We start from the raw sequence: 12,206 nt of genomic DNA, 5'->3' as shown, positions 1-12,206 counted from the left end.
CAAAAATGAATTACAAATACCAACAGAAAGCAGAGAATCTAAGCTTCAAAATGATATCAAAAGTTTTATTATAGCTCAAATATTTACAGAGTTATGACAAATCATATTCGGGATTGCACACTGTCTAAGCCGCTTTTATTTTGAGGAAGAAAAGGAGAAAAATGGACCTGAAGGTGAGGCATCAATACTAGTAAAAAGTCCATAGCAACCATCACAATGAGTCCATAAAACTTGTTTAATTCTTTTCATAACTAGTATATGCAACAGTTTATGCAAGAAAAATGTGCTATTTTCAATTTTCAAATCTGAAATCAACAGCAAAACTAGTCATCAAAGAGTGCACACTGGCGGCCAACATTAAAAAAAAAAAAAAAAATGAAAATAAATTCTTGAAATTTTTTTTTCTTCCATTTCTCATGAACTACACATTCCATTGAAAACACAAATTTATCATCAAATAATATACATTATTTCTTTCGTCCCTTCTTCTGAGGTGGAGCTCTATATTCCTCACCATCTGAACTGTCATCTGCTGCTGCTACAGCTACCGGCTTGGGACAAACAATGTCTTTCGAGTCCTCACTCATGCAGTAATCCCGTATCTTGTCGAAAAGATACTTCTGGCGTGCAAAGTCTAATCCAGGTGGTTTCAAACGAGTTGGGAGTTCACGTGGTGGAAGGTGATTAACGTTCTTGAGCAGTTGGACGGCTTTTTCCACTGTGTCTGAGGACAGTTCCTTCGTGAAAACAACACCAGGATGTCTACTATCAAACCTGAAAAATAATGGTAAAGCAAACTTTAATAAAACCACCAAATATTCTTAAAGTATTCATCTCAAATAAAGTTTTGGTCTCATCAGGTGCATACAAATGATAGTAGACTTTTTCATTTGTTTTTGTTTGGTGAAATTTTAAGATGACTTGCCTCACGACATGCAACGATTTGATTCCATCCAGCGGCTTGAAGAAAGGCTTCAGGAATTCCTGCCAATCGTACATGTTGACATAAGACTCTCCTTGTTCATTTCCCACCAGCTGAGGTCGGTTTGCATTTGCGCTTGTAGTGACTGCATCAGCGATGTCATTCAGAGTGTTCATCTCGCATCTCCGAAACCGTTGCTTGAAAAGCCCAAAACACCAATCTGGTGCAAACTTCGTATGGCCGGCGATCAAGAAGTTCATAGTGATAGAGTCATGATATCCATTCATGACTCGCCATAGCAGGTACCACACAACAAACTTATTTTTGTTCTGTCCAGAGCAATTATCACAATGTAAGTCCGCATGTTTTTCACCTAAGCCGTAATTTCCAAGGAAATGGTGAACATAAGATATCACTGCATTCGAACCTTTTGATGACGCCATACCCTCATCAATCAAGTAGTTGATCTGCTGTGGGAGTGCTTCACAGCAGACCCCGAAAATGGCACACTTCCTCGGTGTAAGAAAATAGATTGGCCCTGGTTGGTAAGGACTGTATGGGTAGTGGACTTGCTGGGCAAAGTCAAAACTGTAATGCATAGAAATATCCTTGGAGCAAGGTTCACTCGCAGATAGGGTCACTATACCAAGCTCAGCTACTGTTTTCTTGGCCTCGTTGGTCATGGCCCGCAAAACATCTCGTTCCTGTTCAACGATCCTGAGGTGCTCCTCCTGCTTCCGTAACTTTGCATCCTTCACACAGTTGGGGAGATTTGCACTACGATATATCTTGTAGTTGTTCAGTTGGCAATCCCCACACAAGTCCGTCATCGGTTTGGTCTTCACAATGTGAGGTGCAACACTCTTCCATACTGACTTGAAGGCACTCAGTTTGGCAGTTCGATGACCTGTAAGTAATAGATGAAAGTTGACTGTTATTTTTCGTGAAATAGAGATTATTTTTTTCTTCTGAAACTGATGAAATTAGTTTCTAATTCATGTAAAAAACCTGAAATTTAATCTATAATCAGGTTAAAAGTGTCTATCAGAAATAAATCTGAGCTTTACAACATACCTAGATCAGTTACAGCCTTGCAGTATTTTCTCCATATCGATACCTTCGTTTCACAAGAGGGTAGAAGCTTGAGATCTGCTCTCTTGAAACCTGGTACGCGGCCTGGGAGGACGAGGGCATACTGTTCAGCAAAGTTGATCAGGAATGTGTTGATTCGCTGAGTATCTTCATACGTGAGGGCACGACGATTGAATTTACGACCACCTGCTTTCTTCTCCCTATGGCACATCCCCTTTGTCTTATAACTTGCAATGCAAGCTGTTAGCTTGTTCTGGCTGATGCTGGAAAAGAAATGAAAGCCATATCAAATCTGATTTCTTATTGCCATCTTCTTCACTAAAGGTAGGTTTCAAGATGCTAATCCACTTCTCTGTACTATAAGACAGATATTAAGATAGCTGGGAAGTTGTATTTAACATTATTTTACAATCAATATCCTGACCCTGATCAGTCATGTTATCATACTCACTTGTGCATGAACTTGAAGGCTGAACGGCAGACAGACTTTCCTTCAATAACATACTGGTTGTTCGGTTGCAGTCGATCCTTATCAACAGGACCATGTTTGTGGTTGACTCTTTTCTCCGAGTTGTTAAAGTTCACCCTCAGGGTTGCCATCAATACCAGATCTTTTTCAGCCGACGTAAACTCCATCATGTTGCGACGGAGTGCAACTATCCAGCGATCGTCAAACTGTTTGATGCACTGTCCTTCTTTGAACTTCTTGCACCCACAACTAAATTTCATAACAGCCTCAAGATCTGCATCTGTATCACTGAAGGCGGCACCCTCTCGTAAGCCCACAGCATCCTGCATGTCCTCTAGAAGGGGTCCATCATCATCATCATCAGAATCTGAACCAGCAGGTGCACCACCATCATCATGAACATTGTCTGCATGCACCAACACGTTGTTTGCTGCATCTTCAACCATTTCCAACAGCTCAGGGTCTAACTCTCCAACATTAAATGTTTCAGTCAAGTTGTTAGCAACCAATTCATCATCACCAACGCTGTTTTCATTTGTACCTTCAAGCATTTCAGAGTCTGAATCACTATCAGTATCAGCTTTGTCGGACTCCGAATCAGACTCCTCAAGAAAATAATCATTTATCGTCGCTAAAACAAAGTCAGGGGCCGAAATGTTCAGCATGTTATAATCCCGAATATCATTCAAAGCCGTAGCAACCTTCTTTTTCTTACTTAGAGCCATTTTGATGGGTAAAAATCGATATGTATTGCAGAAATAGTCACTCAGTTTCTCTAAGCCATGGGCGCCGCCATTGAAGAACCTCGTTTTGAATCGGGATTGGGCCAATCAGCGTGCATGTTACGAAATGCCTTCGGCTTGGGTGCTTTGTTGATACTTTGGATAACTTGTATCCAAGGCTCTTATTGGTAGATAGCCGTGAATATTTGAATTTATTATTCCATATTTGGAAAATCAAAGCCAAGATCTGCATTTTGATATACGACACGTGATGATAGCGTGGTTGTAAACATTTGTAAAGTTACGCTAAAAAGTTGCAATTTTCATTGTTTTCTGCACTAATTAACCAATTTGGAACTGTGTACTCTTCATCAAATGCAGGATTTAAGTACTTTAGTGGATGCAAACTAAACTTTTGCTGTGTTGATGTGTAATAATGGTCATTGAATGTATAATTTATTCATTAAAAAAAATCTGAAAAATTTATTAATATTTTGATACATGATGCCTTTGACGGCCCGTAGCGCAAAATCAATAGGTGCGCAAAGCGACTCATTTCGTGGTGTTGGGTCACATATGAGTTCGTCATTATTAATGTCATGTCAAATTAAAGGACCAACCCTTCGAGTAATTAAGTCAAGAACAAATTCAAGTGGCCCGCATTTCGTCAAACAATACACCAGTACTTTCCCAAAATATGCAAAAGCGGGCTATCAGAGCGCTATCAAACATGCCTGCTCTAACCCGATCTTAATGTTACAATAGCTTAACGCCAGGCGATCGATGATTGACAGAAAAATGATCGCCCGCTTAACAACAGGAGGCGGAGTGGGAGCGCGCTCATTGGCTGCTCGTAGCTTGTATGGAATTATAGTATACTATAAAGACATCACTGCAACGTTGAGGTTCAGTTGTTGAAGTCGAGTCACCGTGAAAGATACAGCTGTTTCGTCAGACACGTTTTCAACATGATAGAAAGCCACCAGCCAGTGATACCGGTATCGGAGCGGAGTATACCTCACCCGCTGTATATGCCCGATCCCGCGTTACGTTTGGAAGCGACGGAGTCCACACGGCAGAAACGGAGTTTTATGATAAGCAGCGTCCTAGGGGAGGAGTTGGAGGAAAATCGGCGTGAAGGGTACAGACCGGTATCCCCAGAGTCCCAGGATGCTGCGTCCGACTTGGAGCTTGATGCAGACGTCAGTGTGGATGTTGAAACTGTTGATGGCTTAACAGACGACAAGTTATCTGACGTGGATGACGATAAGGAGAATGCTTTGAGTGATATGAGCAAAGACAATGATAGTGAGAAGGAAGGTGATGAGCAGGATTTGAAGGACAAGGAAAAGGATACTAAGTCTAATAGCAGAGGAGAGAAACCTCCATTCAGTTATAACGCGCTTATAATGATGGCTATACGATCCAGTCCGGAAAAACGGCTCACACTGAACGGTATCTACGAATTTATCATGCAGAACTTTCCATATTATCGTGAGAACAAGCAAGGATGGCAAAATTCAATCCGTCACAATCTCAGTCTGAATAAGTGCTTTGTGAAAGTGCCGCGCCATTATGACGACCCTGGGAAGGGTAACTACTGGATGTTGGACCCTTCAAGTGACGACGTGTTTATCGGAGGAACCACGGGGAAACTTCGGCGACGTTCCACTGCAGCTAGTAGAAGTCGATTAGCTGCATTTAAAAGGACTGGCATTCCACCAAGGTTGACCCCTGGGTGCTTTCCCCTAGGGGTGGACAAACCTCCGTCTCTATGGCACATGTCCCCTATGATTCCTCTTGCGCATCACGCTGCCACCGCTTTACGTTACGGATACAATCCCTACACCGGACTCATTGCACCCAGCCCCACCATGGCAAGGCCAATGCCAACAACAACAAACTTTTCCGTCGATCGTTTGCTCGGCACGGACAGTACACCCACAAGTTCACCTCTTGGTTCGTTACGGCCCGGACTATCACTGCCTACCAGTTCATCTCAAATGTCACAACCAGCGTTTTACTTGCCTCATCTAGCTGCCGCACATCCAGCTTACGCAGATATGTACTCTACGTTGCGGACTATGTCTCTTGCAGCTCATGGACTACCGGGTTTACCCGTCTCAGCGAGTGCAAGCCCTACCAATGGACTCAACCTGACATCCGTCGCAGACAGCCAAACAGTTCACAACCCCGTCCCAGTCATGGCGAGGACAAGCTGAGGACTGCATGTGCAATAGTTAAAGGAAAAGGACCATGTGCTTAATATAGGTCTGTACAAAGTGCATATTTTGTATTTATGAGATGTATATAGTGTATCAATGTATATGTGACAAAATATACATTGTATGATAGGCAAAGCCTAAATATGTAAATATCTAGCCAGCCTCTTTTAAGACAAGCCGGACTCGCAAGCATACCCCGTGTAAGTACTTTATTTTGACTTCAACATTTTGAGAAGCGATCAAGAACGTGATTGACATTATGAATCTATCAACTTTTGCCTGACACAGTTTGGCATTTTAAATGGGCTAGCAACATTTAAAATTAACTGATTTTGAAATGTCCATGGATTACATGGGGTTAATTGCACACAGTTATCTTATTCAATTATCTAATTAATCCGGTCGTTTTTGAGCTATCGGCTGCAAGTGTTATTTTCACTTTATCTTGCTCCTTTACGACAACTCTTGCGCTATTTTACGACAATTAGTGACAGTTTGACGTCTCATATTTGCAATAACATGACAACACTGACACATTTTACATGCTATGATTTTCCACTAAAGGGTCCTATTTCCCGGGATTATCGGTACTTTTCACCGAAATTGTGATATCGCATACTAGTATATGATTGAAAAACCTCAGCTGAATAGTGCAAAATAACAATTTTTAATCAGTTCACACTAGTGATTAGTGACTAGTGGTACTAGATTCTATGATGGCCAATTTTAGTATCTTGTTTTTCTCTCAAAAACGACACAGGCACATTTGGCGTCCATTGGTAAAACTCTGATATGCTAACTTGCAAGTTATTTAACCTGTGATTGTCGTATATATTAGTAACTATGCTCTTGGCCTCATTATATTACAAATGAAAAAAACTGCTTGAACCACCCATTACCCCTTTACTGGGATTTAACCTCCGAAAGTTTGATATTGTATGTAACTCTGTTCAAGGGACTGATACCCTGTTTACCATGGTCATATGCATGTACATGTAGACCTGATTTCTCATCTTCGTGCAAATGGCAAAATCTGACGGCGTTTGACGATGGTTTTATACCGAATGTGGCACTCTCTTTGAAGTAACGGTTTTCGAGCTTCTTAAAAATCTTTAAAGGTTTTGCGGCCAACACAAATATGCACTATTTATAGATTTTTCAGCGATACGAAAAAGCACAAAATTTTGGGAGATTATGAAAAACCTTCAAGACTCGGTAAGAATACCGGTAATGGTTTTAAAACACAAATAACCTTGTATGGTCATAAAAAGTTAATTTGCCATATCTGATAGACACGCTCACATCACATGGATACTTTATTTTCTCTTCGTAGTATTCATGATCACACATCGCAAGCGCTACGCTGCGTCCCTCCCAGGAATGATGTTGTTATTACAACGCAACTAGTATAAGACTTTTACAAGCAATGATTTCCACTCCGCCGAAAGTATTATTTTACAAATCTGTACACTTCATTCAGGGTCTGTCAGATTTCACCGGTAAAGCCCCATCAATGCTCAACTTAAATAGAGAGGTTCAGGTTTCTAAAATTAGACGTAAGCGTCAACGCCGAGATATAGATTATCTCTTGTTACATACGGCGTGCATTTCTGTAAAGATGCGTTTACGTACAAGTTTGAAATCTCAACGTCTCTACTGATCCGACGGTGGCGTCCTTGTCGGTAAACAGACACTTCACCGAAGAATGATACTGATACAATAGATGTTACGCATGGCAACAGAATTCTAGACCTTAAAAACTTTTCCGGTACGATTTTTGTCTGAATATATGGAGCAGTACCGTATTTTGTGCAATGAATTTCTCACCACTGGCTAAATGCGTGATTCCTATAATGAAGAGCAGACGTACATGTTACGTTATTACCCTCGCACAGAAGTTGTACACCGGTGTATGGATTTTTTAAGCAAACTTGTGACTATAAATATAATTTAAGCTATCAATCATATCGTTTGTATAAGTTTTTAAATCAGACCCTTGCATCTTTTCCGAATTTGGGTATGATTTCTGCTTGAGAATAACCAACTATTTCTTAGTATTTAAAGTGCAAAATCTAAGCACCGTCAGCACCAATCATTTTTTAAATCCGCCATTTATTTTAGCTAAAGGTATACCTTCTAGCTGAAAAGAAACTTGCAGTAGGGGACATTGAGATTATGTTACGTGAGGTCAATGTAAACACATACGAGCGCTTTCTGAACTTATCTGTTGTCGTGAGCTGCTACCACTCTGTCTGGACCAACAATTCCCAAAGAATACTAGAATTCGAAATCAAGTATTCCAGATGCTCTTCATGATCAACTCAAATTTTCATTTTGAAATTAGTTTGGTTTTGTTGGCCAGTTGACACTAATGGTTTGGTTTTTGATCGCTTTCTTTGGTCACATACTCCGGTAAGACAGTAATTTCGTTTGTAAATCCGGGATTTAAACAACATTGCATCTAATTCCACGAGTCTTCAGTATGATGTACAAATAATCGCAAGTTTCAAACCCATGACGTTAAGTGCACGGATAGTCTACTTCTAAATTGCGACTGAAATCGGAAGAATAATCTCTGTTTCGATATTTGTAAAAGAAAGTTGGTCTTCGCTTTGCTTTCCGTGAATCTATATTCTAATTGTGATCGATATTAATCGCCTGGCTGAAATGACGTTGCACGCGATGAACTTTGTTTTAATTTGTACAAACATTGCATCCAGAGTTGCACGTTTATGAAATTTTTCTAAAGCACTTTCGATACCGGTATGACGCAGACATGCTGGTCAGTTTAGTGGAGTGACTCCAAGTATCGTAACCTAAGTGTCATTTTATAAACTTTTAAGGGCAAACATAGCCAGTTATGCGACGAGTGATCATAACATATAATGTATATTAAATGTAATGTGCACAACATTGTTTCCATCATCGAATAATTCGCCGGGCAGTTTTATATTTGTCATCAGCAACAGTTATATAGAAATGTATGAAATTACGGTACACAACTGTAATTGGCCACTATTTGGTATCGAGAAATATATTTTGAAATCATTGCAAACCGCCACGTTGTTATATTATGACTACACTTGAACCAAAAAATGGACAGCTGGTTATTTATATAGAACCTGAGTTTCATTTCCCCTGCAACAAAAACAGTTGTTTCTCAACTAACCTCTTAAATCAGGACACCTCCATGTTAAGGACAGCACTTGTCAGTCCACAGGATGTTTTTAGTATGTCGGTTCCACTGTATCACAACAGTGAAGTCCTCCCAACCGCCTGCACCACAAACGGCACCAAAAAGAACCAACCTGTGGATTATTCTGGTAATAGAATCAGGTAGTGTCCGTTATATCTCATAGTATGCCAACCGATGAAATGTCAAAATTCCCAATGCTTTGATGTCAACATTTTCTGATTGCATATCACTTTGTAAAAATGGAGTTCTCTGAAAAAAAATCCAATCTGCCCTTGGTACTTAGTGGGTTAAATCGGCTAAATCAATTTTGTTAATTGAGTAAATTTTCTATTCAACACCCTGTGTTTCAATCTATAATTAGCATTTAGTGGGTTAAAGCGACAATATCAATTCTGTTTATTGAGTTCCTTTTTAATTGCCTCCCCTTTTGAAATATTGGAACACCGTTTGTAGCGACTAACCGCCACAGCCGCTAAACTTTCAATTATCAGGAGATCTATCAAAGAAACTTTGCGCTCCCGTCTCGATATACATGTTTTCTGCAGCTCATATTATGCAGTTCTTCCAACCGCCGAAATTCCTTATAATTTTATAACTTTGCTATTCATTTATTTAAAATTCCATTAAGTTACGGAGACAATAAAATATGGAAGCCGTGAATTTAAATCAATATCAGTTAAGTTCTTTTAGCGAGTTTTCATTGTGTTCTGATGTTTGCATTCCTTTACACAACACACCAATCAATACGTTATGCCGAAAACCAATCAATCAAACAATCGAATGGTATTGAATTGATAGCTGCCTTCGGAAAAACACCTCTATTGTTAAATATCTATATTTGTGATTCTGTGTTTATGGATCCTTCACTACCTTGAGGCTAAACTGATTACCTAATGCAGTGCATTTAGATTCACAAATAAAACATATATTTATTGTTGCCAGTGCACAATTGGCGCTCAATGGAATCTGGTAATTCAAAGAGAGAAACCTGATACCAACCATGCATCGATATTTTAACCCTTTTTCAAGTAATTTAAACATTGTGGTGGTTTTCTGATTTCAAGTCATTGCCATTCAGTCACACATTCTGGTAGCTTTTGGTTTTCAAATCTCTCACACAAAAATGTACTCTTAGACTTGGTATTTTCTGGCTTTCAAGTCATTTACCAAATCCCAAAACTCATCACACCTCAGTCACACGTTCTACTTGCTGTGGGTTTCTGGTTTTAAGGTCTGACGCAAATATTCCGTGGCACATTTTGGTGGTTTATGGTTTCTAGTTCATGCATTCTGGTGGTTTTTATGGTCCAGCAACATATTCACTGGTTTCTGGCTTATAAGTTATTCACACAGCTCAGCCACACAAATGGTTGTTTCTGGTTTTCAATTCTTTCACACAATTTCTTTTTCAACTCTGTCTCGGCTTCTGATTTTCAATACTGGTTATATTTAGTAGCGGTAAGTTCTTCGCTTCTCTTATGATCTGATAACCTGGGGATACCAAATATGAAAGCTATCACTGCACTCTCTTAGCCTTGTGGAGAGCTAAAGTGATCACTCGGCATACGCCACATCTCACAAAAACCAGTGCCATTTGATAAGTATATCGGGTTTTGCATTCCTTCTACATGTCCTAGAGCCATGCACATCCGATAGTCATTTGAGCGCGTATTCGATTGCTTTTCCTGATTAAAAACAATAACTATTTTTAAAGAATTTCTTGCAAGTTGAACCATTAGGCAATTTTCGCATCTTTATTCATTAGTTTCTTTTATTTTTAGTTCTAAGTGATTAACCCTTTGTGGTTTTATTATATTTGAATAATTTGTGTTAATTTAGTTCTTTTCTGAATTACATTTAAGTTTTAGTATTTGTTGAATGTGGTACTTTTGTTCATAAGGTGGCTTTGCATAGTTGACATGTGTCTTTTCATATACATGACTGTATATTATGAATGTTCCAGTTGTTTGGCGTTACTGAACAATTTAATTTCAAAATGATACAATCCGTGTACCGGTAGTGTAAGCACATCCATTGAAAAGTCACTCCGCTATTTAGCTTTAATTGACATGTATGTTTTGTAAACGCATTATGAGGCGACACGGTTTCTTAATGTATATGATGTGCTGACTTATATCCACTCCATATTGACAACGTCTACTTTTGGTTACCATGTATCTAAAGCAATACATCTGAGAATATGTCCTTATGATTAGTTAAACGCAGTGACTTCGAAACTCCTTATTAGAATATAAGGACTTTGTCAATGATGCCAGGCAATAAAAAATCTAATTTCGGACAAAATGGCGTCATGACACAAAATGACGTCAGTTGATGCCATCATCAAGTGACGTCAGCTAATAAGACAATGAGCATTAACCTAATAATCTTCCATTTTTATGTTCAGAATGAAATATTGTCAGGAAATTTTTCTCTGTTTGGTTATATAGTTGTGCTTTTTCGTTGTCATGGATATCTACAAATTAACAATGGTCGTGAAAAGTGTTTGTGAACCATGTGCCCTGATACAATATATATTTTACAAAGTCGGTAGATGAAACAATCGCAAGGAATGTCAGTATAGCTGTTTTTATCAATTAACTGCACGTTAAATGCCACCACGAAAAATAGTAATTATCGTCATGTCATTATACTAGTAATTGAGTGATTTAAGTGGATAAGGACAAGGCGTTTTATGTTGCAGTTTGTCACCCCTTTGTTAATTTTTGGTGATAGCTAAAGTCAGGTTTGATACGAAGTGATTGTTGTGTTAGTTAATTTTAACCCTTTAGGGTGGTTTGGTTTTGTTGTTCGGTCATTATCACAATAGCGTTTGCTAAAAGTCTTTGCTCAATGAAGCAAGTGTCGCGGCCAAGGTATGGGGAGGAATTATCAAGCTCAGCTGAAAATTATGAAGGAAATAATGATGTATCAGAAAAATGCACCATAACAACTTTATTCTCATAGTGACTTGAGTTATTGAAAAATTAGATATTTTTGGCAGTGTTACAGCAGTATCTAATTACCAAACAAACGTTTTGCTGAGATCAAGATGGCGCGGAAGAAGCCTTCCTTTGTTTTCCCTGAATGTGGGTTTTAGTTGCTTTCTGTCAGTGATTGGCATATAATTGAAAGAGAAGGTTTTTTGAAAGGTTGTGGCTTAACTCTACGAACCTTCCCCGATGAGAGTGATGATTCTTTAAACGGCAGTCATGTTTGTGGTAGAAACTTTTGTAATGTCTGTGAATTGAAATAATTATAAATGACCATTGAAGACGTTCTCAAGTTCTGGTGCTGTACTTAAAGACATATTTATTTAATTTGTTATCATCCTTGCACGAAGCGACAAGTTTCATAATATGAATAGGGATCTGCACCCACACTATTGAAATGGACGGACACACTATGGTATTTCATTCGCAGCCAAATATTTTGTCTGGCTTATTTTTTATTCTTTATTAAGATTGACTTTCTGATCATGGAGCTGGTTTTCCAGCTTTGTTGCCAACACAAATATTATTTCAGTCCCACTTTAAGTCTACGTGTGCATATCTATGTATTGGTGCCTGTATAGATGGAC

The 12,206-nt window shown here is 39.0% G+C and overlaps 2 protein-coding genes across 2 annotated transcripts; one reads left to right on the top strand and one right to left on the bottom strand.

The window, feature by feature from the left end:
• Positions 1-426: 426 nt before the first annotated feature.
• LOC135484843 (uncharacterized) lies at positions 427-3,208 on the bottom strand. Its single transcript, XM_064766535.1, has 4 exons — positions 2,466-3,208; positions 1,997-2,277; positions 926-1,829; positions 427-774 (listed from the first exon to the last, which is right to left on the bottom strand). Exons 1-4 carry the CDS (start codon positions 3,206-3,208, stop codon positions 468-470), a joined length of 2,235 nt encoding a protein of 744 aa, XP_064622605.1. The 3' UTR covers positions 427-467.
• Positions 3,209-4,135: 927 nt separating this feature from the next.
• Positions 4,136-8,087, top strand: LOC135484170 (forkhead box protein fkh-2-like). Its single transcript, XM_064765369.1, has one exon. It carries the CDS (start codon positions 4,174-4,176, stop codon positions 5,425-5,427), a length of 1,254 nt encoding a protein of 417 aa, XP_064621439.1. The 5' UTR covers positions 4,136-4,173; the 3' UTR covers positions 5,428-8,087.
• The last annotated feature ends 4,119 nt before the right edge of the window (positions 8,088-12,206 follow it).

Source organism: Lineus longissimus, chromosome 3, assembly GCF_910592395.1.
Source record: "Lineus longissimus chromosome 3, tnLinLong1.2, whole genome shotgun sequence".
NCBI lineage: Eukaryota > Metazoa > Nemertea > Pilidiophora > Heteronemertea > Lineidae > Lineus > Lineus longissimus.
The sequence above is the reverse complement of the archived record's forward strand: the minus strand, read 5'-3'. Positions and strand labels throughout refer to the sequence as shown.

Excerpts from the sequence above, each read along its gene's own strand:
- LOC135484843 (XM_064766535.1), bottom strand. The coding sequence starts at position 3,208 with ATGGCTCTAAGTAAGAAAAAGAAGGTTGCTACGGCTTTGAATGATATT. Across the intron at positions 1,830-1,996 it reads CAAGGCTGTAACTGATCTAG|GTCATCGAACTGCCAAACTG; the intron begins GTATGTTGTAAA and ends TATTACTTACAG. Across the intron at positions 775-925 it reads AAATCGTTGCATGTCGTGAG|GTTTGATAGTAGACATCCTG; the intron begins GCAAGTCATCTT and ends ATTATTTTTCAG.
- LOC135484170 (XM_064765369.1), top strand. The coding sequence starts at position 4,174 with ATGATAGAAAGCCACCAGCCAGTGATACCGGTATCGGAGCGGAGTATA.